We start from the raw sequence: 26,122 nt of genomic DNA on the forward strand, positions 1-26,122 counted from the left end.
AGCAATTCCTATCAAAATTAACCCAGTAGGGATCCTGGGTGGCTCAGGTGGCTAAGCTTCTGCCTTTGGCTCAGGTCATGGTCTTGGGGTCCTGAGATCAAGCCCTGCACCCAGTCCCACAACCAGCCCCAATGGGCTCTGTACTCAGTGGGGAGTCTGCTCATCCCTCTCCCTCTGCTCCTCCCTCTGCTCCTCCCCCCACTTGTTTTCTCTCTCAAATAGATAAATAAATAAATAAAATATTTAAAGAAAAAAAAAAAAAAAAGCTTGCTAGATACTGCCTGAATGAATAAACAGGGAAAGCCTGTGTCCACTAAGGAAGAATGAATTACTTCTCAGCTTCCATGAAAAGATAAATAAGGAAGACATCAAGGGTGCCATCCCTGATTTTTCAAAACAAGCCAGATATGGAGAAGTTTTATATGAAGACTCTGAATTTTTAACAATGTAAAGAAATTCCCGTTTCTTTCCTTTTCCAGAAACCATAGGTCAAACAAAACCTGTGAACCAGATATAACCCATAAGCAGGTAGAACTCTAGATGACAAGTTTTGTTGTTTCTATGTAATTAGAATTGGGTTTAGCTACAAATAACAGAGGAAACCGGACAGAAGTTTCCTCAGTCATGGAAACGACACTTGAAGATGAGTAGTCCAATGTGAGCAGGTGAGTCCATGAAGTTTTCAGTCAGGCTCCTGTCAGTTCCCATATCGCCACCCCCATGGTGCCTCCTCACGGTCCAAAGGCAGCCACTAAAACCACCTTCACATCCAGGCATCAGGATGGATGTGCCAGTTCTAATGGACTCCAAAACACTCACATTCATCTCATTTGCCAGAACCTAGTCACATGGCCACACTTACCTATAAGCGTATCTGAAAACATTGTCTGTTAGGGGGACAGCTATATTATCAGCAAAAGGCTAGGTCCTGCTACAAAGTCGGTTTTGGAGGAAACAATATGTCTTTGAAACACTTATTTATAGGCATAATAAACTTTGATCTATTAGATTTTCTCATTAGAAAAAGCACATATGTGTGAAGAAACAAATAAGACAGTAGTGTACGAGAATTGATAAGAAAGGAGTTACCTAATGTCCTCAGCTGTTCAGCACTCCAACACCAACTCAGATGTTCATAGAATGTGTAACCTCAACCCAAACATTACCCTGAAACTTGATGTTTTGTTCTTCTTTTGTTGTGAAATATAGTGAATATACAGAAAAGTACACAGATTATATAGGTTGAGTACAAAAAGAATGATAAACTCCCATGCATCTCCTCTCCCTGTCCCCCTTCCCCCTTCCCCCCTACTCTGAGATACCCCCAAATGGTCACAACCTAATTTCTTAACCAAGGGTAACACTTATCCTGATTTGCGGAATAATGATTTCCTTACCCTTGTACTGTGGTTCGCAGAATCCCTTTTCTTATATGGTTCCAGGTTCAAGTTGGCATATTTGCATACATGTTCATAAATATAAGTGGCTTGTAATTTCCTTTTCTCATACTATCTTTGTTGGGTTTTGGTATCAAGAGTATGTATAAAATCAGTGAAGGAGTGTTTCCTCTTTGTCTGCATTTTGGCAGAGATTTGTGTGAGATTGTGTGAGATTTATCTGTTCCTAGAAGTTTATCAAAATTTTCTGATAGCCCTCATGGGCTTTGAAATTTTCTTTCTGGATATACTTTTCCTACCTTTTTCAAACTACTGATTCAGATTCTTTATTACCATAATACTACTCAGATTTAGTAAATTACAATCTTCTACAAAATTCGATTGTAAGCCATCTGGTTTCAACCTTATACAGTCTCACTAATTATTTATCCACTTTTTCTATCAATTAGCAAGATTGTGGATACTAAAATCTCCCCCCTGAGATTGTGGACTTCTGTATTTCTCCTTACAGATCTCAAATATTTTCTTTATTTTTGAGTCCCATTCTTAAGTATACAGGAATTTAAATGTATTAAGAATTCCTTAAAAAAAAAATTCCTGGTAAATTGAAACTTTAATCATTATAAAATGACCCTTCTTAACTCTAGGAATTTTTTTTTTTTGTCTCAAAGTTAATTTTGTCTGCTCTTAATATAAACTGACTTGTTTTGTTTTGTTTTGTTTTAAAATATGTATGGTTGGGGCGCCTGGGTTGCTCAGTGGGTTAAGCCTCTGCCTTTGTATTTACCCTAAAGATACAAACGTAGTGATCCGAAGGGGCACGTGCACCCGAATGTTTATAGCAGCAATGTCTACAATAGCCAAACTATGGAAAGAACCTAGATGTCCATCAACAGACGAATGGATAAAGAAGATGTGGTATATATACACAATGGAATACTATGCAGCCATCAAAAGAAATGAAATCTTGCCATTTGCGACGACGTGGCTGGAACTAGAGGGTATCATGCTTAGCGAAATAAGTCAATAGGAGAAAGACAACTATCATATGATCTCCCTGATATGAGGGAGAGGAGATGCAACATGGGGGGTTGAGGGGGTAGGAGAAGAGTAAATGAAACAAGATGGGATTGGGAGGGAGACAAACCATAAGTGACTCTTAATCTCACAAAACAAACTGAGGGTTGATGGGGGGAGGGGGTTGGGAGAGGGGGTGGGGTTATGGATATCGGGGAGGGTATGTGCTATGGTGAGTGTTGTGAAGTGTGTAAACCTGGCGATTCGCAGACCTGTACCCCTGGGGATAAAAATATATGTTTATAACGCTGTAAAAAAAAAAAAAAAAAGAAAGAAAGAAAGGATGAATCCCCAAGTTTTGTAGCAACATGGACGGGACTGGAAGAGATTATGCTGAGTGAAATAAGTCAAGCAGAGAGAGTCAATTATCATATGGTTTCACTCATTTGTGGAGCATAACAAATAGCATGGAGGACAAGGGGAGATGGAGAGGAGAAGGGAGTTGAGGGAAATTGGAAGGGGAGGTGAACCATGGGAGACTATGGACTCTGAAAAACGATCTGAGAATTTTGAAGGGGTGGGGGGTGGGAGGTTGGGGACACCAGGTGGTGGGTATTGTAGAGGGCACGGATTGCATGGAGCACTGGGTGTGGTGCAAAAATAATGAATACTGTTATGCTGAAAAAAATAAAAAAATTTAAAAAAAAAAAAAAAAAAAGCCTCTGCCTTTGGATCAGGTTATGATCTCAGCATCCTGGGATCGAGTACCACATCCAGCTCTCTGTTTGGCAGGGAGCCTGCTTCCTCCTCTCTCTCTGCCTGCCTCTCTGCCTACTTGCGATCTCTGTCAAATAAATAAATAAAATCTTTAAAAAAATAAAATAAAATAAAATATGTATGGTATATCTTTTCCATCAAAAACCACTTCAACATTTCTGTAAACTTTCATTTTTAAGACATTTTTAAAACAACATTTAATTGGATTTGTTTTCTCCAATCTGGTAATCTTTGTTTAGTCTATTTACATTAAATTATTTTTGTTTAATTATTACTGACATTTGGATATTTTCTTCTTGTCACGTCTGTTGTTTGCTTCTTTTTCTCTCTCTCACTCTATCTCTCCTTTTCTTTTTTTTTTACTTTTTTTGGATAGTTTTTATCATTCTATTTTTCCAACTGTAGATGAGAAGGAACATAGTCACCACTCTTTTAGAAGTAATTCAGATATGACAACAGGGACACTTGAAAGCCTAAGGATTAACAATATTTTTATCCTCCTCCTAGACAAAACAAGGCCCCTAGAAAAGTTTAATTCCATTTATGCCTCTCTTGACATGTATAGTATGCTATTTTTATACTGAATGACCATTTTATCTTTTTTTAACTCCATAAGACATTGCTGTTGTTGTAGATTAATATTCTTTAGAATTAGTCACATATTTCTCTCTCTCTCTCTTTTTTTTCTTTTCATTCCTCTTTGCATGCCAGAACTTTGGTATAGCTTTTTGTTATTGTTGTTTTTTGTTTGTTTGTTTTGCCTGAAGTACATCTTTAGAATTACCTTTATCAAAGACTTTGATAATGTGAAACTCCCTTATTTGTGTTACTTTGACAATGTCTTTTACTTAACCTCATTCTTTAAAGGTATTTTTGCTGGGTAGAATTCTGGGTTACCAGTTAATTCCTTTTAGAATATTGAAGATGTAATTCCACCTTTTCTCTTTTTGCTTTTTGTTATTGAAAAGACAATGTCAGTTGTGTAATTCCTTTGAATTTCATTTACCCTTTTGTCTGTCAGCTTTTAGTGTTTCACTTTGTTTTTGGTGTTCTGCAATTTTACAGTGCTATGTAAAGGTTTAGCTATCTTTTTATTTCTCCTCTTCATATTGATTGAATTTCTAGATTGGTGTTCATCAATTCTGGAAAATTCTGAGCTATTACTTCTGCAGAGTCTGCTTTGGCCCAAATCTTTCTCTCTTCTCCTATGGACCACTGTGTAAAAGCACATGTTAAAGCTTTTTATGTGTTCCTCTATTTGTCATCCTCTCTTCTATATTTTCCATTACGTATTCTCTGTCTTACTCCACACAAAAAAACTTCTGACCTGTATTTCAGATCCCTCATTCTCTCCTTATACTAATTGCTATTAAACCTATCTGTTAAGTTTTCAATTTTTGTTATTATATTTTCAATTTTTAAAAAGTTTTATTCTGTTACTGTTCAAATCTGGTAGGTCACTTTTTCATAATATCTTCTTTAAAAGTATTTCCAGACATCTCTGCAAAGAAGACAACCAAATTGCCAACAGACCCATGAAAAAGTGCTCAACATCACTTGGCATCAGGGAAATATGAATCAAAACCTCAATGAGATACCATCTCACACCAGTCAGAATGGCTAAAATTAACAAGTCAGGAAAGGACAGGTGTTGGCGAAGATCCAGAGAAAGGGGAACCCTCCTACACTGTTGGTGGGAATGCAAGCTGGTGTAGCCACTCTGGAAAACAGCATGGAGGTTCCTCAAAAAGTAGAAAATAGAGCTACCCTATGACCCAGCAATCGCACTACTGGGTATTTACACTAAAGATACAAATGTCGTGATCCAAAGGGGAACGTGTACCCAAATGTTTATAGCAGCAATGTCCACAATAGCCAAACTATGGAAAGAACCTAGATGTCGATCAACAGATGAATGGATAAAGGAGATGTGATATATATATATATATATATATATATATATATATATATATTCCATTATATATATATATAATGGAATACTATGAAGCCATCAAAAACCCAAAATCTTGCCATTTGCAACAACATCTATGGAACTAGAGGGTACTATGTTAAGTAAACTAAGTCAATCAGAGAAAGATAATTATCATATGATCTCATTGATATGAGGAATTTGAGAAACAAGACAGAGGATTATAGGGGAAGGGAGGGAAAAATGAAACAAGAAGAAACCAGAGAGGGAGACAAACCATAAGAGACTCTCGATCTCAGGAAACAAACTGAGGGCTGCTGGAGAGGAAGGGAGTGAAAGGTATGGGGTGGTTGGGTGAGGACATGGGGGAGAGTATGTGCTATGGTGAGTGCTGTAAATTGTGTAAGACTGGTGAATCACAGACTGTACTCCAGAAATAATATATTATACATTAATAAAAACAAAGATTTTCCAAATTTGCCTTATTTTTTTTAAACTTAGAATAGTTGGTCTACAATTATTTTCTGATAATTCCAATATACGAAACCTTTGTGCTCTATTCTGCTGGCTCATGCATGCTGCCCTGCACCCCCGTGTGCTTGGGAGCTTATTCTTCACTATGTACTGCTCACGTCCTTGAATAAGCATCTGATTTATCTGCTTGAGACCTAACATTAAAGTCCCTTCCTCTAGAGAGCTGGTACTTTCTTCTGGCAGACTTGGGGGCACTAACAGTCTGGGACTACCTTAAAAAACGTCTGTTCCCTGGAGAGTCCTTGTACCACTTAGGCAATGGGAACATAGGCCTGTCTAGGCTATTTTCGTAGCTTCTCAGGGACAGGTTTTTTGTTTGTCTTTCATTTTCCCTCTCTGCCTAGTGAGAAGGCCAAACCTCCTTCCTAGGGTTAAAAGGAGATGGGTTTGTATCTTGTTTAAGCTTGCAATATGCAAAGAAACCTTTGATATCTCTGCTCAACATGGTGCCTTCTATTAGACAATCCAACTTGAGCAAATCATGTTTTTTGACCTTCGTCATCCTTCAACCTTGAGATCCCTAATAATAAAACCCAACATTTTCCATATTAGAAAAAGCAGACACACGTGAGGAAAAGAGTCTTAGCTAAAAGCACCAGAAAGTTACATAATAATATCTTAATAATAAGGGTGTTTACCGATTCATGTAATGAGAATTCTGGAAATAGCCTGGTGATATTGTTGAGTCTCTTTGTTAATAAATCATGGAACGAATCTACTTCCAGATTCCTAATCATGTTGAGTTAGTGAACTCTCTTATTAAGACATTATTATCTAAGTTTTTGATACTTTTATTTGAAAATATCTCGACCTATACATCACTCTTCTAACATATGCAAAGCTAATGGGTGGAAAAGAAAAATGGTTGTTTTAATTTGCATTCTTCCAGCTATTAGTGATATTTAACATCTTTTTAATACTCTGGCCATATAAAATATTCTCTTCCGGGTGCCTGGGTAGCTCAGTCAGTTAAGCGTCTGCCTTTAGCTCAGGTCATGATCTCAGGGTCCTGGGACTGAGTCACACATCAGGCTCCCTGTTCAGCAGGGAGTCTGCTTCTCCCTCTCTCTCTCTGCCCCTTCCCCCTGCTTGTGCTCTCTCTTTCCAAAATGAATAAATTAAAAAAAAGAATATTCTCTTCCATAAAATTCCTGTTTATGTCTCTTGCCCACTTTTTCACTGAGCATCCCCTCTCCTTCTCTTTCCATTCTCTCGCCATGCACACATACATACATGCAGCATACACACGCAAGATGCTCCTTACCTTCTCATAGTTAACTTTTCTCTAGTTACACATGCTGCAAATATTTCTATCCCATATTTAACTTATCTTTGGTTTTATTTATGTTATCTTTCATTACTCATTTTTATTTTAGTTTGCATGCAATTATATCTCTTTTCCTTTTATAACAGTTGGATTTCCTGTCTTATTTAAAAACAGCTTCCATACTATAAAGTCATAAAAATCTTTTTTTCTAAATTTTCCTCTGACATTTAAATTCTTTTATATTTCACAATTAGATATTTAATCAAGCTGTAATTTATTTTTGTATATGGTATGACACTGTGGTACAGCCCTGTTTTCTTCCAGATGGATAGATAATTATGCCAGCATCATTTCAAAAATAAACTATCCTGGAATTTCCATTTCTGCCAAGTTATAATTTAGATGTCCACAGAAGCCCTTCTTGGTACAGCACACGCAAAAATGCTGAATAAAATATAAATGAAAAACTTTTTTTTCTATAACATGATTAAGCTAGTGGGAAAAGAAATGAATTGCTTGGAGCAACAAATAAAGTGAAAATCCAGAGAGGTGCTTGAGCACTGGGGCTGCTATTTACCCTGGAGGCATCTGCCAGCTCCTGGTGGTTACACACTTAGCTTACCAGACCTCAGCACAAAATCAGGAGATAAAATATGGTTCCTAAGACAATGCAAGGCCAGATCAGAGACCCTCATCTAAATCAGGCAACTGTGAGTGGAATTACACTGAAAATAAAACAGAAAATGTTCTGTACAGAGAGACAGGGTATATACTTGTCTATTTGTCTGTCTCAACCTTGACTTTGATATAGCAAAAAAAAAAAAAAAAAAAAAATCCTCAAGACTTGTTCACCACCCCAGTGCATACGATAGGCAGGCTTAGAGCCTGAATTTGCATTATATGTTGGCCAAAATAAAGCTAATCAAAACACTGAATGGGTTTCAGATACTTAGCAGATACTTAGCAGAAGCTAAAGTAAATCTTCTCTGAAGGAACATATTTTAAATACTGGTCTCAAAAGTGTCCTCCAGATACAGTTCCCAAAAACATGAGCTCACATTCAAAAATTACAAAACACAAGGTAAGTAGCCACCAAAATATGAGTTAGCAAAATAAAAAACAGCACATTCAAACTTAAATAAACTGTAGATATTAATATTATCAGAGATCCAAACATTAGAAAATATGGAGGAAAGATTTTAAGAGATATGGAGAATAGACTCCAAAGGCCCAGCTTGCACAAACTCAGTGAAGGCATTGTGAGAACCAATAAGAACCTATTAGAAGGCTCACAGACAACTTGAAATGGATAAAAGACCTCAATGTGAGGCAGGAATCTACCAAAATCCTAGAAGAGAACATAGACAGTAACCTCTTCAACATCAGCCACAGCAACTTCTTTCAAGACGTGTCTCCAAAGGCCAAGGAAACAAAAGTGAAAATGAACTTTTGGGACTTCATCAAGATAAAAATCTTCTGCACAGTAAAGGAAATGTCAACAAAACAAAGAGGCAACCCACAGAATGGGAGAAGACATTCACAAATGACACTACAGACAAACAGCTGATATCTAAGATCTATAAAGACTCCTCAAACTCAACATCCAAAAAACAGATAATCACAACAAAAATGGGGCAGAAGACATGAAGAGACACTTCTCCAAAGAAGACATAAAAATGGCTAACAGACACGGGAAAAAATGTTCATCATTAGGCATCAGGGATATTCAAATCAAAACCACATTGAGATACCACTTAGAATGGCCAAAATTAACAAGATAAGAAACAAGTAGTGTTGGAGAGGATGTGTAGAAATGGGAACACTCTTACACTGTGTGGATGCAAGTTGGTGCAGGTACTTTGGAAAACAGTGTGGATATTCCTTAAGAAATTAAAAATAGAGCTACCCTATGACTCTGCAATTGCACTACTGGGTATTTACCCCAAAGATACAGATGCGGTGAAAAGAAGGTCTATATGGACCCCAATGTTCATAGCAGCAATGGCCACAATCACCAAACTGTTGAAGGAACCAAGATGCCCTTCAACGGATGAATGGATAAAGAAGACATGGTTCATATATACAATTGAATATTATGCCTCCATCAGAAAGGATGAATACCCAACTTTTGTATCAACATGGACGGGACTGGAGGAGATTATGCTGAGTGAAATAAGTCAAGCAGAGAAAGTCAATTATCATATGGTTTCACTTACTTGTGGAACATAAGGGATAACAAGGAGGACATTAGGAGAAGGAAAGGAAAAGTGACCTGGGGAAAATCGGAGGGGGAGACAAACCACGAGAGACTGTGGACTTTGAGAAACAAACTGAGGGTTCTGGAAGGGAGGGAGTTGGGGGGATGGGTAAGCCTGGTGGCAAGTATTAAGGAGGGCACGTACTGCATGGAGCACTGGGTATGGTGCATAAACAATGAATCTTGAACACTGAAAAAATAAAATTAAATTTAAAAAAGTAGAAAGAAAGAAAGCTCACAGACAGAACCGGTCATAGAGACACATCTAAATACTTTCCAATGTGAAGACCTATCATTATTTGTTAACCCTACCTGATCCCTGAGCCCCCCACCAAGTGCACACCAATTTGTGCAAGTAAGTCTTTTCTTTTTGAAGTGGAAATATTCTTCAAGAGCTAAGAATTAATCATTTACTTTTAAAGGTAAATTTTTCCCACTCAGTGGTTTCTCTCATAAATTCAAAGAAAGCTGAGAGTGGGCAATCTGCAGGAGTTACTGCATAGGTAGTTTCCTTAAGCCTGGGAGTACTAAAGTCAGAACTGGAATCTGACTGGAGTCAGAGCAAGAAAAGTAGCACCCAGAAAGGAAGGCAGATATGTTTGGAATTGAGGATCTAAAAATAAACAGGAAGAATATATTAGACAGGGCACACTACATACAGTATGTGTTTATCTTGTTTAACTGATTTGCATTGTCTATATTCAATTTTTAAATATTCAGTACTACACTTGTGTGAAAATAGTAACATATTTGCTATTAGTAGAAATGTGAACTCAAAGTACTAGTCAAATAAATGGCTGTTTTTGGAAATGGATATTGCCTTTCAAGTTTTACATAAGAAAAATAAACTTCTAAATATTTGTGATAATACTTGAACTTGGAAGGTCATTCCAGTGACAACAAAGATACCAACTTTAATAAGCTTTAGGGGAGGAAGCAAGTTTTCTAATATTATATCTCTATCAAACTATAAAATTGCTCCTAGCCAAAAAATTATTAACTCCTAAAAATTAAACTCATGTGCAGTGTCAAAGAAGAAAGTATGTTTTTTAAGGGCAAATTAATGAATTTAATGTGATCTAAATAAAATCTTGCTTACAAATATCTGAATTAATTCAACTTAAATCTAATGCAACTTAGTATTAAAACTGAATGGGTAAAAGGTTTTAAAGGTCATTTAGAAAGAAAACATTTCAGATTAAAATGGTAACTAGATTCTTACCAGAGTTTTGTGCAGTAAATTAAAATAATAAGTGTCCTTACTCCATTTTAAATTACCACATTTTAAATATCGACTAAAGTAGGGTTTCTCAAACTGTGAACAACCTATTAATGGGGTCTAATCAGCATTCCTAATTAAGGAAAATTCATATGGTGCCTCGCACATTTTAAGGGTATGAATGTTTTGTAAAAATTCAATTATTTCAGTTGTGCATGCATGCAGGTTGAGGGATATTGTATAAAATGTACTTCTTCTGTGTGTCTCAGTGGAAATCTGTATAAAAGCCACTAGTCTAAGTCTTTAGGAATTACAGCCAAACACTTAAAAGAATTTATAGGAGGGAAAGAGGGAGGGCCCACAGTATCCAATTGCTGAGTTACAATTGCACTAGCAGAGAGAGGAAGGGAGAGAAGAAGTCCCAAGCTGTACTCAAGGTAGGAATTTTGTCACAAAGAAACAAAGCAAGAGCCCAATCATTACACGTAGGACTTATAAACCAAAGAGGGTCAGCTAACACATCCCAAGCCTTGGTTACTCCACTTCCATCAAGTCACTACCCAGACACGGCCCCACAGTCTGGGGTGGTGGGTGAAAAAGCCGAAGAGCCAAGGGTCTACTTGGCTTTCAGAGGAACCAAAAAGGGAAGTCCAGATTTTCTCCAGTCTCTTCTGGTGACCTCCCTCCCTTTTCTTCTCTATTCTGCCCATCAGTGTGATTGCAGAGCATTAACACTGTAGACATGTCACACTGCTTACTCTGCAGAGAGCTTTTATAGATTTCATATATATGTAACCACACTTGAATAAATCTCCACTAGGCAGAGCAGGGAATGGATAGCGATCACACTCACTGATGACACAAAAACAGTGGAGTTCTTGGCTCCGACTGTGTCAGTGCTCAGCCTGGAGTTCCTTCCCAAACAGCTGCTCTTCCAAATACAGCTAATAACCATTAAGCACTGCCTCACAGACAGAACAACCCAACACAAAATGACTACACATGCAATCCTGTGCAATTTCATGTCAGCTGACCACACAATGTCACTAAAGGACAAAAATTCTTAGTTCAAGTAAAGACATTTGAATTCAATGTCCCATAGCATTTTCTGCAGACATACCGATTACTGACGAGACAATACATATCTTCCCTGTTATAAGTAATATTTGAAAACTAATTACTGTAGTCTATCATATCAATAGACTGAAGAAGAAAAAGCATTCTATAATCTCAATACATTCATGAAAATACTTGAAAAAATTTAATATTCATATAGGATTAAAAAAAAAAAACCCTTCCCCCAACTAGGAATAAAAGCAAATCTCACCAATTGATACCAGGAATCTATAAAAAACTAGACTTAAAATCATACTTACTGGTAAAAGAGGGAGTGCATTCACTCATTCCTTGGACCAGGAAAAAGGCAAGGATCTTCACTCCTACCACTCCTACTCATCATCGTATTAGCAATCCCAGCCAGTACAAAAAGCAAGAAGAAATAAAATACATACAGACCAGAACAGAAGACGTAAAACAGCCTGTGTTCACAGATAAGATGATTGTGTATATAGAAAATGACAAAAAAATTTTAAAAGAGCTACAGAACTAATAAATTGATTTTGGCAAGCTTGTAGGAAATAAGGTCACTATACAAAATTAATTTTATTTTCATATACTAACAATTAATGTTGACCAATTAAAAATACCATTCACAATATCCCAAAACAGGTAATACTTAGAGAAACACTCCAGGAAATACATATGAAACCTGTTCTCTGACAACTACAAAACACTGCTAAGAGTAACTGAAGAAAAATAAATGGGAAAACACACTATATTCTATACTAAAATGTTAAAATGACCATTTTCTTCAAATAGTTTATATATTCAACTCAATCTAACAAAAATCTCAAAAAAAATCTCATGTTTTTGCAAAAACTGCTGAACTAATTCTAAAATTTAAATAGAAATGCAAAGGCCTCACAATAATCAAAACAATTTTAAAAAAGAACAAAGTTGGAGAGGTCACACGACCTGATTTTAATACTTACTATAAAGCTACAATAATAAAGTTGTATAGTGACATTAATATAGACATACAGAACACTTGAAAAGAATTATGAGGTCAGAAATATACACACATATATTTTTGGTCACTTTGCGTTCAATCAAAGTGGCAAGGTAATTGAAAGGATAGATTTTTCAACAAATGATGTTGGAACAACTTCAGATTCATATACAAAATAAAATTTCACCTAAACCTCACATAGTAAAAAAAATTAAGTTTAAACTGAATATAGGTCTAAATGGAAATGGTGAAATGTTAAAATTTCTGGGAGAAAATATAAGGGTATTTATGGCCTTTGTAGATAAAGACTTCCTCAGTTAAGACATGACACATAAAAAAAAATAATAAAAATACATACTTCACAAATTTTAATTTACTCTGCAAAAGACACATTCAAGAAAACAAAATGGCAATCTACAGAATGGGAGAAAATATAATACACATACCGATAAAGGACTTGTCTTCAGAATACATAAAGAAGTTTTAAATTCAATTTTTTTAATGTGAAAAGATTTGACACTTTACAAAGCAAGACACACCACTGTCCAATATGCACATAAAAATAATTGGACACATTAATCATCAAGGAGATGCAAACTAAAGCCATAATGAAATACCATTACATAATCACTTGAATGGCTACAATTAAAAAAAAAATAACTGATTATACAAGGTGACTATAAAAATATGGACCAACTGGGACTATCATACATTTCTGTTGGGGATATAAAACAGTATAGTTTGAAAATTACTTGGGAGATTATATTTGTAAAATAAATAGATACTTATCATATGATCCTATAATTCCACTCTTGGGTATTTTTCTTACACACACACAAAAACATATATCCAAAAACTTGTACATAGACATTCATAGCACCTTTGTTAAGAGCCCTCACATGGAAACAACGTGAGGACTCATCAGTGGGTGAATGGGTAATAGCAACAGCTGTAGTATATCCATATAATGGGACATTACCATGCAGTAAGAAAGGAACAAACTACTACCACACCCACAACATGCATAAATCTCAAAAAACCCTGACTGGAAGAAGTCAAATGCAAAATAACATCTTCCATAAGAACTCCATATTGTGAAAGTAAATCTAGTCCACAGTGACAGAAAAATAGATCGGTCGAGCCCTGGTCAGACTGGAGATAGATTGAGGAGAACATTCTGAGGCAATGGAAAAGTGGTGGTGGTTACACCGGGTATGTGTGTGCCAAAAATTATCAAACCATATACTCAAAATGTGTGCATTTTATTATAGCTAAATTACACCTCAATAAAATTGATTTTTAAAAAAAGACTGGTTCCTACGTGGACTTCAGGGTAAAATATAAGCTTCTCAGAGTGTATAGTTAGGCTGGAAAGGACCCACCGTCTAGCTGCACTAAGTATCTTTAATTTGCCCAACTGCATATGAACCATTTTGCCCTCCAAGACATTTTGTTGCTGTCAAAGCACTATCTTGTGTCCATACTGACTGGCAGCATGTAGGAAGCCACCTGAAAGATGTCATGGCCACAGGCTAATGCAGACCTATCTCCCCCTCCTTAATTTTTGGATCTTGGTCATGGGAAGACCAATATCAGATATAGGGAGGCTTCACTTCAGGCTATCTCGGATAACCATGGGAGAAAATACAGTATCCAGAATAAATGCCAGATCAGCACCAAACCAAGGAAGCCTATGGAATCTGAGACACAGAGCATAAGTATGGTCTAACATCCACAACTGCAAGTAACCTTGGGGGATGAAATATGCCAGATATGACTTCTGAGTTTGCAATGGGTAGTGTAATGTCCCAAAGATTGGGACAAGTCTCAGTGGTGACACATAAAATGATTTGAAGTATTCCTGAGATGATTTGGAATGGTCAACAAACATGATTTAAATAACATTGAATTACATAATAATTATTTTTCTAGTTCTCTTAGTTTCTCTGATAACCAAAAAGCCTTATTTTGTGCTAGTATGTCTTAAACATCACATTCTTCTGTCTTTTAAACAAAAAGAAAATATAAAATACTTAACTGAAATGCAGTAGCTATGTTTGTTTAAGCACACAGTCATCTTCTACTTATGGTAAGTAAATTGGTTTTTCATTTGTGGTAGTGATGCCCAGTTTCTGCATAAAATAAATGTTCTTCAGAAAAAAGGGGGACAGTGAATTTACAGAAAAGATAATAGGTTAAAAGTACTACAGTAGAATATCGATATGGTGATAGGGGAGCAGCTGAGATGATAACGCTAACTTAAAATGTTACTTTATAAGGAAGACTATGTATCGGTGTGCAGATAGTAACATAGCAATAAGCACTGAATTATTACTAAATTAATGCACGTTAAAGAAAATTCACTACAGAATATTTCTTGTCATAAATCAGCTTGTGATTTTAATTACTTGCCCCCAAAGTTTCAGATTCCAAATTACCGATAAAAAAAATGAGATTAAGCTTTTCAGTGTCTTGTAAATTAGGATAAAACACCATGAAATTGGGGGCAAGGCAGGAATTTATCTGCACAATAATGAAGAGTTACACTCCATTTTCCATCTTTCTGCTCCTGAGGGCTTGCACAGGGAGGCAAAGAAGTTATCCAAAAGGTGCCCATGAAAAAAAGCTTTTGTCTCCATAAAAGTGTCAATCTACTATTTTTAGTTCTGCTCTTTAGTCTCTTTTTTTTTCCCCTTGGTATACATTTCAATTTCTTTCCTTTACAAGAATCCATACACATTGGCATTTTACTTTGAGTCCATTAATCACTTCAAAAAATACAATTCACATGGACAAATGTCTTCACAATTATTATGCTGCTGTCAATGTTTTGACAGTCCTGTGTGATTAAAACAAAAAAATCAGCCTCACCTAGGCTCTAGAGAATGCCACCAGTCAAAAAACGGAGAGAACTGTAAAACAGATTTTCCTATGTACAGTAACAACCAACACCTTGATTTCTAGCATGCTTATATAATTTCCCCCTAGCAAAATTAAATGTGGAATGAACAGAGAGGAATGCCTTACCCATTGGAAGGTGCAGTGTTATGTTGTTGCAAAAGTCTGTGAAGCAGCATTCGGTTTTGGTAACATTGTTGGAACTATGGCAGAAGACTTGAGCATTCAGTTCTGGGAGAGAGACACAGGACTTGATCACCTGCTCTTTTCCATTGGCCAACATAACTGAAGCCCAGCATGCTCCTTCAGTTTGGCAGGTAAAGTTTGAAGAGTCACACAGAAGACATACACACTTCAATCCTGGAACGTGTAAGGCGGAAAGCTTTAAGATATAGATATATAGATATAGATATATAGATGATAAGATATCATGCAAATTCATTTCCTAATACCTGAATAGAAGAATTCAATCTTAATGAAAATTGAGGAAGGGTTTAAATGAACAGCACTGGATAAATATATGCTCCTGCTCTCTGTTACCCCTCAGTCACCGGTTTTATTAAATCGGTGGCCCAATCTTCATTTACTATTGCTTGTATTTTTGTGAATTTATTTAGTTGCTACTGTATTTTAAAACAATTTTCTTAGCCATGGTCTAATCCCCACCTTTTTAAACTCAACTGGCCTATTCCTAAATCAACAGCTCTGGTGAAATGCTGGGATACAGTAACACAGTGACCAAGGGGCACTGTCCAACATAAGCATAACAAAGAAATTCATCCCTTTCTACCTGTGGAGTGAGTTGAGTGCTCCCCTTCTTTTAACAGACCTGTTTAGAACCTAGATAGTCACACAGCAGGGTGGCGTTTGGCCATGGTCCAAATAAGGACCTCAGGAAAAGGAGGTCTCAGTTCTACCTCTGTCACTAACTTGCTCATTGACTTTAGAGAAGACATTTAACCTTACAGGGGCTCCGTGGCTTCTTCTGAAAATGGGAAATAAACCAGGGTCAGGGCAGTGGATCCCCAAATCCTGAAACCTCATAGAGTGCCACCATTTAATAGTCCATGATTTTATAATTCATGGAAATTTACAATTACAAAATACAGAAAACCACTGAAGAAACTTAATCCACTGTGGTTATTCTTTACCCTCATATTTTAAGGGGCTGAAGTTGGGAAGAATAAGTCTTCTGACACACAGTCTCAAACCAGTTGTTACTAGACTCCTCATCAAAGTCTCCATGAATTTTCTATTTCCAAGAGAAGCCCAGCCTAGAAATCAAGGCAACTAACTATGGAACATGGGTCCACTGAAGGAAGACAAGCATAAAGCACTCAACAGTTAAACGTATGTTAGTTTCATGTGTATTTATCATTACTTATGTATAATTCCCAGTGCGAGTGTGGGAGTTAGGTGTCCCTATCTCCATTTTATAGATAATGAAATAATATTAAAAAAAAAAATCGAGTGACTGAATTAATGTAGAAGTTATTAGACTACTCAAGCAATGTTGTTTCTACCCTACCAAAACTGATATATATATTTTTTATTTTTTTAAAAGACAAGTCCATAAAACATTTTCCTATCTCACCAGTTTCTAGCAATTGAATAAAATATAACTCTAATACAGCAGAAAGAAGTTAATAATTGACAATTGAGATTTTGATCTGTATTATCCTAATTATCTTTCAAAACACAGTTGATATTTTTAAAAACCTACTTATTTTCTGAGAAGACAGGTAGTTAAATAAAAGTAAATTATCATGTGTGTGCATCTACATAAATAACCTTACCTTTCAGGTTGTCTAAGTTGTGTATTAAGTGTGAACCTCTAAGTATCTAACCTGATACTTTTTCTTGGAAATATTACTAGCTCCTTATAAAAATGACTACATAATCGCTCTTACCAAGGAATAATGTGGATACTCACTGAATGTTTAATGAGCTATAAAGATTTCCTTTTGTTTTAAGTAAAAGGTACCAATCAGAAGATTAATTCAGTCCGAGGTGACATAGTTAAGGCACAGTAAATGCCACCTTGCTTTACATGGTACACAATGGAAAACAGTGACAAAACTGAGAACGTGTTGATAATTGCTTCAAACATCTGCTTAAATGTTCTCATTTATTCCAGGTCAACTGTCAGTACTATAGCCCTGCTGGAGAACAAACAGCAAACTAAAAGGAACCTAAGATGTATAGCTAACATGCAACATATTCAGTCTTGCATTTTTCACTTCCCATCAAGCCACTATATGGTCACATTTGGTATATAATTAAATTATATTTATATCAACCACCCCCAACATAGAGCCCTTGTGCTGCCAATTAAAACATAAGTTGCCCTTAGTGATTAGACTTATGCTTTCATATTTTGTTTTTTAAAAGACTGATGTTAATTGAGTCAATTATACTAGAATATTCCATGACAGGATAAATCTGGCTGTTAGCAGACAGTCGTCCAGCCTTATGTTTCTTTATTTTGTACTTTCCCATTATAATGTACTTGAGTCATATGGAAAGGGATAGCAAATGAAGTTGAAGAAGGAGGTAATTACCCAGAATAAGGAGGTCTATTAGAGTTTCCCCACAAGAAAGATTGCACTTTTCTTGTATCTCCTCCCACCCTTTTAATTAGCCCCTTTCCCCCCTTTTTGCCAATTAGTGTGTAAAAGCCAAGACATCTGTTACTCATAAGACATCTGTTACCCACATGAAACCAAAGGATGTGCACATTCCTAATCAACCAGAAAATAAAATTTCATCCATATTTTCATGTGATGGCAAGCAAACCCTGGTGTCCAGAAATGTAAAATCCATCAGACAGCAGAAAAATAACCAAATTTATCAATTTGTATTTATGTGCTAACAAGAGTTAAAAAGCCAAATATTTGCTTGGGAAATATTAGTTGTTTTGAATTAGATACTACTTGCAATAAATCGGTTACCTACACTTTATATGTTAAAATATCTATTGACCAGTGCCTTACACAAATTTCTGACACATTACCTTTCCTCTTCTCCAGACATCAGTTGATTCAATTTCCCTAATTTTAGAGCAGGCTACTGAACACATTTTTTTTTTTTTTATTCAGAAAACGGTCTCAAATTTGACCTGCTGAATATATAATCTTTTCATCATTTGCAGACTTCTAAGTTAACAAAGGAACAATTCAAGCTCATCCATGTGCTGAATATAAAAAGAACACCAGGACAGCTAGCACTAGTGTGTGTGAAGGAAAGCCAGACAGAGGTCAAAAGAAATCAGGCAAAGACCGAGCTTCCCTTCTATTCCTTTTCAACATTTGATTTTCTTGTCATGGGGTCATTTCAAATCATTTCTCTTCCTTCATGTTAGGGAAAAATATGATAGAAAAAGAAAGCAGAATTACTAAAATACGGACAGTATGAGGGTAAACTTTTTGGCCAAAGGAGCTTTCAATAGAGATACAACTTTTAGAAATTCTATTTACCAGGCTGATCCAAGGACATTCAGAAAGGAACCACTCTCACGGGAGGGATTCCATCCAAAGGAATTGTTTTCACTTCCAGCTGCAGGGCTCAGATTAGGAAGAGTCCAGCACATTTTGAATAATAGGACTAGCCATTTTGAATGTCCTCATTCCACAGGCAACACTAGATGAAACCGGACGTGTCTGCCCATCTCCACCGCAAACCACCCAACACTACAACGTCTCTGCATCTTAGATGCCTCACCTGAAATATAAGGTCAGGAAGCAGATAAAAAGATTTTTAAAGACCCCGGTTTTATAGTCTTTTCCTGCTCTGAGCCCATGTCCCAATTCTCAGTACAACTAACTACAGGGGTTATCTTAGGTATGATAAATGAAAAGAGAGAGCACCCAAAGGATAGGTTTATGCCCCCAAATTCCCAAAATGATATTTTAGTGGATGAATGAATGGCTCCTACTAGTTTATAATCCAACAAAATTTCTCCAGTTAACACTGAAGATTATTAACCGTGTTCTGTATCATATGAGAATCTAAAGCTTTTTCCAATATTGGCACAATATTTTTAGGGAGACAGGGGAAGTTCATCACCTCTCTGAATTGGGCCAGACACTCAAAGTCTTGCCTAATCCTTCAATCACAGATATATACACCAACACAGAAATGGCACTTGAGACCAAAAGCTATTCAAGAGTACCACACCACAGCAAAATCTGATTCTACTAAATAGAAGTGAAAACATTTCCCAGTAATGTTTAAATGGCTGACAAAAAAAGAGTGGAGTTTAAAACTGGCCAGGATTAAGTTATTTCTTTACTTATAGCCTCAAAATGGGGACTAGATACAGAAAGGACATGTCCTATGGCATAATCTCGAAAAGCTATTTGTGCAATTCAAAAACTTCTTAACAGAAAAATGATCAGTTTAACATTTTTGCTTCTCCACATAGTTACTGAAAAGTTCATTTGTCAAAGAAGGGCTTTTCCAAAATTACTACTAATAACATTAGCCCCTAAGCTCATGCAGTATGATACAAAAATAAGACAACACTTAAAGGTTATCTAATCCAAATTAATCTAATCTAAAAAACTAATCTAAACTGATCTAAAAAGGGGGGATGATGGTATTATTTGTGCAGATTCTCTTAAAATATCCCTGTGACAGCATGAAAATGCAGAAGAATTCTGAGCTGGGGGAGAGGACAGCCTTGTCCTTCCTGCCTCTGGAAGTCAAGGCAGTAGTTGGCAACAGGCTGGTAGGAGCGGCAGTTTCATGATGACTGCTTTTGGGACTAGCGTGACATCCCTTCAAGTATATGCTTGTGTCCTTAGGGAGGGCACACTTCCTGCAGCTGTCTGGCCAGCTTTAGACTTGGTAGCTGTGGACAGAAGAAAAGGACTTCATTTGGGATCTCCCATATCAAAACATCATGTCAAAGAAGAACGGTGTTCCTAATCACAAGACACATTTCCTCTGCCACCCTCCCATGTCATTCTCCTTTAATTTAAGAAGTTCTATTCTTGGGCTGCCAGCCTAAATGGTTTCTCATCAAACTGTGCTCTCAGTCTTGGGATTTTTTTTTTTTTTATTTGTCTTCTAGTTAAGAAGAGAGCTATATTCAATGGAATCTAGTTGCTCCAACTTGGGTCCTTCCCACTTCTTGAACCTCATTTCTTATCACACAGCCCTTCAGACATACTGGTCTCCTTTTCAGAACTCTAGATAAGTTTTTTCCCACCTAACAGGTGTTTTTTTTTTTTCTCTCCCACCCCCTCAACCCCCCTGGCTGCTCCCTTTGTGTGGAGTGTGCTTCCTCTCCTTCTAATTTTTGGGCCTTAGCTCAAATGTCACCACTGCAGGGAATTCTTCAGACTCCTCGCCATAAGTGATCTTCTCCCCATCCTTTCCGCTATATACTGCTATCTGCAGTTAGCTAATTTATTGTATCAGTCCCACTAGAATGAAAAGTACATGAAGGCAGGGACCCTTTCTGCCTCATCTATCATCACATCCCCAATACCTATAATAGGGTATGGCAGATAATTAAAAAACTAAGAAACATGTATTAAATTAAAAAGTATTAAAAAAAACTATATGGGGGCACCTGGGTGGCTCAGTCATTAAGCATCTGCCTTTGGCTCAGGTCATGATCTCAGGGTACTGGGGATGAGCCACATATCAGGCTCCCTGCCCAATGGGGAGTCTGCTTCTCCCTCTCCCACTCCCCCTGCTTATGTTCCCTCTCTCGCTCACACTCTCTGTCAAATAAATAAATAAAATCTTTAAAAAACTATATGGAAGAATGGAAAATGATCAAACACATGAAAAGACTCACAAACCTGTAACTATTTTCACTGTGGTATATTTTTTCCAGTCTTTTTTTCTATATAGGTTTTTACATAGTAAATATTCTACATAGTAGAAATCTACCTATAAACACAACTTTATGTGCTTCCTTTTTATTCTGTCAGTATTATATCATGAGCTTTTATAATCACCTGTTTATAGTCACTTAATGGCATTTATAGGCCCTCCATTAGTGTAAATGAATGACATCCAGCATTTTCTTGTTTTTAGGCATTTCTCTGATTTCCATTTTTTTAAATAGAATTTGAAAAATGTTTATTGGATAAATGACTAAATAAATGGGTAAATTATCAATCACAAGTACAATGAGAATCCTTTATAGAGTTTATGGTTCCTGATTCACTCAGTAGAAATCTTTTTTTTTTTTTTTAAGCTCATCTTGAAGTATATTTGCTATAGAACATTTAGGTATGGCAGGCTTTTTAAAAGTTTCCAATTTTTGCAATTAAATAACACTGTGTTGAATATTTCTGTGGATTAATCTTTAACCAAATTTAGTTTCCTAGGCTAGAGTCCCAGAAGTGGAATCACAACACCAGACTTTCTCGATAGACACTGTCAAATAGTTTTCCAGAAAAGTTGTACCAATTAAGATTTCCATTGGCCCTATATGAAAGAACCCATTTCACATACACTTATCAGCATTAGATATTCTCACTAAAATCTTAATAAAATGATGGATGGGCGTTGCATCTATTTTAATTTGCACTTCCCTACGATTGGGGTTGAACTTTTCTTTTTCAAATATTTCCTCTGGATTTCCTCTTGGGTGAATTTTTTGTCCATGCCATTTAGCTCTTTGATAAGTATTAAATTTCTTCTCAATTTCAAAGAGCTCATTATAAAGAAGAGAAATCCTTTGCCATATAGTTACATAAAATTTTTCCCACTTTTACATTTATTTGCTTCTTCCTAATGTATCATCTTCATTGTTTTTGAAAAAAAAAATACTTGGCTCTTGTCAAAAGAAGTCAAGTAATACATGTAATATAAAGAAGTAAAATAAAATTAATTACTCCTAATCCCATATCACCAAAATGACTAATGTTAACATCCTCTCCAAATACCTTTCTATGGAGCTTTACTATAGCTATCAAAAAAACTAATGTGACAGATGGAAATAGTATCAATCAATCAATCAATCAATCTTTTCCTTGGCACCTTCTTCCTTTGCTTTCAAGCTTAGGAAATCCCCCATCCAGTTTATGACTTTTTAAATACATCTAATCCCTAAATTTATGTGGATTTGATGGTGGTGTTACATAATAAATAAATCTAATAAATAAATCTCTTTGGCAGGTGATAAGTGAATTGCTCTACGGTAAGTTTCTGGATGTTAAAAATCTCCTTAAATTATTATTTAAAGAATATTGTATTAGCCATGGTTCCCCAGAGAAAATAGAACCAGTAGGATGAATATGTATATATTCATGCACACACACACACACATACACACACACATGCACACGGGGAGAGAGAGAGAGAGAGACACTGAGAATTTATTTTAAGGAACTGGCTTACTGGACTGTGGAGCCTGACAATTCAAAAATTTCCAGGGTAGAGTTGATATCGCAGTTCAAGTCTGAAGACTGGAGGCAGAATTCTCTCTTCTTCTGGGAACCTCAGTTTGTTTTCTCTTAAAGCTTTCAACTGATTTGATGAGGCCCAGGCAACTATGGAGGGTAATCTGCGTCACTGAAAGTCTACTGCTTTAAATATTAAACTCATCTAAAAAATACCTTCACAACAACATCCAGACTGGTGTTTGACCAAATATTCAGGTACTATGGCCTAACCAAGTTGACACATAAAATTCACCTTCACAAATGTTTTTACTGTATGTCAAATATCATGGTAAGAGCTAAGGAAAGAAAAGAAAAAAAAAGACCATTCCTTAAAGGAATTACAGAGTTAAAGCACATTATGATAGCATGATAAGACAGTCAATGTTACATGCACAATGTGTTAGGGAACAAAGGTTGAGAACTGCTTAATCCAACCTGGGGGAAAGGGGGCAGGAGCAGGCAGGTAATTTTCTTTGAAGTGAGTCCTGAGGAACACAGTTGTTCTTCACTATCCCCAACCCATTCTCCTCCTCCATAGTCCCATCCTACCCTCTCAGCAGTCATCAAAGATCCTCCAGCCAGCTCCCACCAGCCTGGATAAAATGAGGCAGTCCTCAACCAATATATGGTGGGAAATGTCTCCTGTTGTGGGGCTGAAATGTACAGGATTTAACCTGTTCCCACTTTGCCAATGTGTTCTTGTTAAACACACCCCCACGTGGAATCAATATTCCAGGAACAGCCTCATAGGGCCCCTGGACTCAGCTGCTGGTTGGAAAAGCCCAGCATTCCCTGGAGTTGCAGGATAAGGCTCAGAGTCCTCCCCAAGATAGGGCCACGGGGCTTCTACTTCCTCTTCATCTGACCTGTTTGCCAATCCCTGCTGGGGTTACCAGGGATCCTCAGGCTTTCAGCCAAGCACTGGCATGAATGCATTCTAGACCTAGCTTCTGGCCATATAGTTGTTGATATTCACACAAAATCATGTTTAACAGTGGTTACCAGATTTGGGGATTTCACCAACCAGTTAAATTTCAAAAATAGTTTCAGGATGCAACCAGGGTTGCATTAAATTTTTGCCTTCCCCAAGGGAGAACACTGGGGACCAGGAGAAGCACCCTCTATTATCATCATTTCAAAAAAGAAAGGTTATAATAGGGGCGCCTGGGTGGCTCAGTGGGTTAAAGCCTCTGCCTTCGGCTCAGGTCATGATCTCAGGGTTCTGGGATCAAGCCCCGCATCGGGCTCTCTGCTCAGCAGGGAGCCTGCTTCCCTCTCTCTGCCTGCCTCTCTGCCTACTTGTGATCTCTCTCTCTCTCTGTCAAATAAATAAAATATTAAAAAAAAAAGAAAGGTTATAATAATACCAACCAAGTAAGGAAGAACATAAAGGAACTAGAGGCTGACTTTGCCAAGATCACAGATAACTTTTTAAATTTTCAAATGTTGAAAAATATAATTACTTCACATAGTGTTACATTTCTTTTGTCTTTTTCCAAAACAAATTGTCAATCTGGAGTGCCCAACCTATTCCTGTACTTTGTTTTGTTCACAATCAACGGCCACAACCCATATAGGAATGTTCTCTAGAATGGAAAAGGCAATATTCCACAGTGCTATTTTTATTCAGTATGGATATTCTGGAAAACTGAAAAAGCTGAATAACAGCCACCCATCCCAAGCTACCAAGAAACCTAATAGTCCCAGATCTGTGGTCTAGCTAATAAGGGACTTGTTTAGTGAATGGGCTACTGGGTCTTTTGGCCTCAATTCAACGAGTTCACTCTAGGCAATGCCTCCGTCAGTACTGGGGCACAGAGCTTAGCACTATATTTAATCAGCCTACACATTAGGATCTATTTTACAAGACTTGGAGGATGACATATAATTTTTGAATCATTACAGACCTGTGTTCAATATACTGCTTGTCAAATCTATGATTTACTTCATCATCAGTCTTGATCAGGAGTATACCATTTTTAGTATTGTTCTCATGAGAAATTGTGACTAATTACAACCAAATCTCATAAAATACAATTTTCAGCAACATCTTGTACTGATATGCAGAAATTGCTATCGTTTTGCATGGCGAAATGAACCTGGGTAAAGAGAAGAACAGTGCAGTAGTTCTAATCCAGTCTAGGGCATTTGGGGTCCAAGTTAAAAGACCTGAAGTTCTAATCCTGATTCTATTAATGTGGCCTTAGGGACTTCTATGTCCTCAACTGATCTGTCCAAGAAGGAAGTCAATTTGATGATCACCAATTGTTCTAAAGTTGTATGACCCAAAGAAATGAATGCATCAAGGGCTGCTTGTCGTATCAGAAAGAGCGATATGAGTGTTTGATATCCAGGGAACAAAGAAGTTGTTGTCCTGGAATCAGAGATCACAAAGAAAATAGTTCAGGAAAATACTCTTTCATTCTGATAAGGACAGAAGTCAATAATCTTGAGTTCCTACGTTAGGGGTCCATTCATTCATAGAAATCTAGCTTTGTGTTTCCAATCTCCATGAGGTAGAAAAGACGGAAAACAAATGGGAGAGGATCACAAAGAACTTGGAGATGTAAGGAAAACAGGAGCATGTAACATGGTCAATCTATTTCGAAGAGATGAAATAAAACACAAAAAGTTAATGATAAAAACAGAAGTTTTTCGCTAAGCATGATACCCTCTAGTTCCATCCACGTCGTCGCAAATGGCAAGATTTCATTTCTTTTGATGGCTGCATAGTATTCCATTGTGTATATATACCACATCTTCTTTATCCATTCGTCTGTAGATGGACATCTAGGTTCTTTCCATAGTTTGGCTATTGTAGACATTGCTGCTATAAACATTCGGGTGCACGTGCCCCTTCGGATCACTATGTTTGTATCTTTAGGGTAAATACCCAGCAGTGCAATTGCAGGGTCATAGGGTAGTTCTATTTTCAACATTTTGAGGAACCTCCATGCTGTTTTCCAGAGTGGTTGCACCAGCTTGCATTCCCACCAACAGTGTAGGAGGGTTCCCCTTTCTCCGCATCCTCGCCAGCATCTGTCATTTCCTGACTTGTTAATTTTAGCCATTCTGACTGGTGTGAGGTGATATCTCATTGTGGTTTTGATTTGTATTTCCCTGATGCCGAGTGATATGGAGCACTTTTTCCTGTGTCTGTTGGCCATCTGGATGTCTTCTTTGCAGAAATGTCTGTTCATGTCCTCTGCCCATTTCTTGATTGGATTATTTGTTCTTTGGGTGTTGAGTTTGCTAAGTTCTTTATAGATTTTGGACACTAGCCCTTTATCTGATATGTCATTTGCAAATATCTTCTCCCATTCTGTCAGTTGTCTTTTGGTTTTGTTCACTG

The 26,122-nt window shown here is 36.9% G+C and overlaps 1 protein-coding gene across 3 annotated transcripts in view; it reads right to left on the minus strand.

The window, feature by feature from the left end:
• ACVR1C (activin A receptor type 1C) overlaps positions 1-26,122 on the minus strand; it is a 109,232-nt gene that overhangs the window by 28,261 nt on the left and 54,849 nt on the right. For all 3 annotated transcript variants that reach the window (XM_047721806.1, XM_047721807.1, XM_047721804.1), the window contains exon 2: positions 15,494-15,724. In XM_047721806.1, coding sequence (XP_047577762.1) covers positions 15,494-15,647 — 154 coding nt within the window. In that variant the 5' untranslated portion in view covers positions 15,648-15,724. The remainder of the gene's footprint in view (positions 1-15,493; positions 15,725-26,122) is intronic.

This window comes from Lutra lutra, chromosome 3 (assembly GCF_902655055.1).
Source record: "Lutra lutra chromosome 3, mLutLut1.2, whole genome shotgun sequence".
NCBI lineage: Eukaryota > Metazoa > Chordata > Mammalia > Carnivora > Mustelidae > Lutra > Lutra lutra.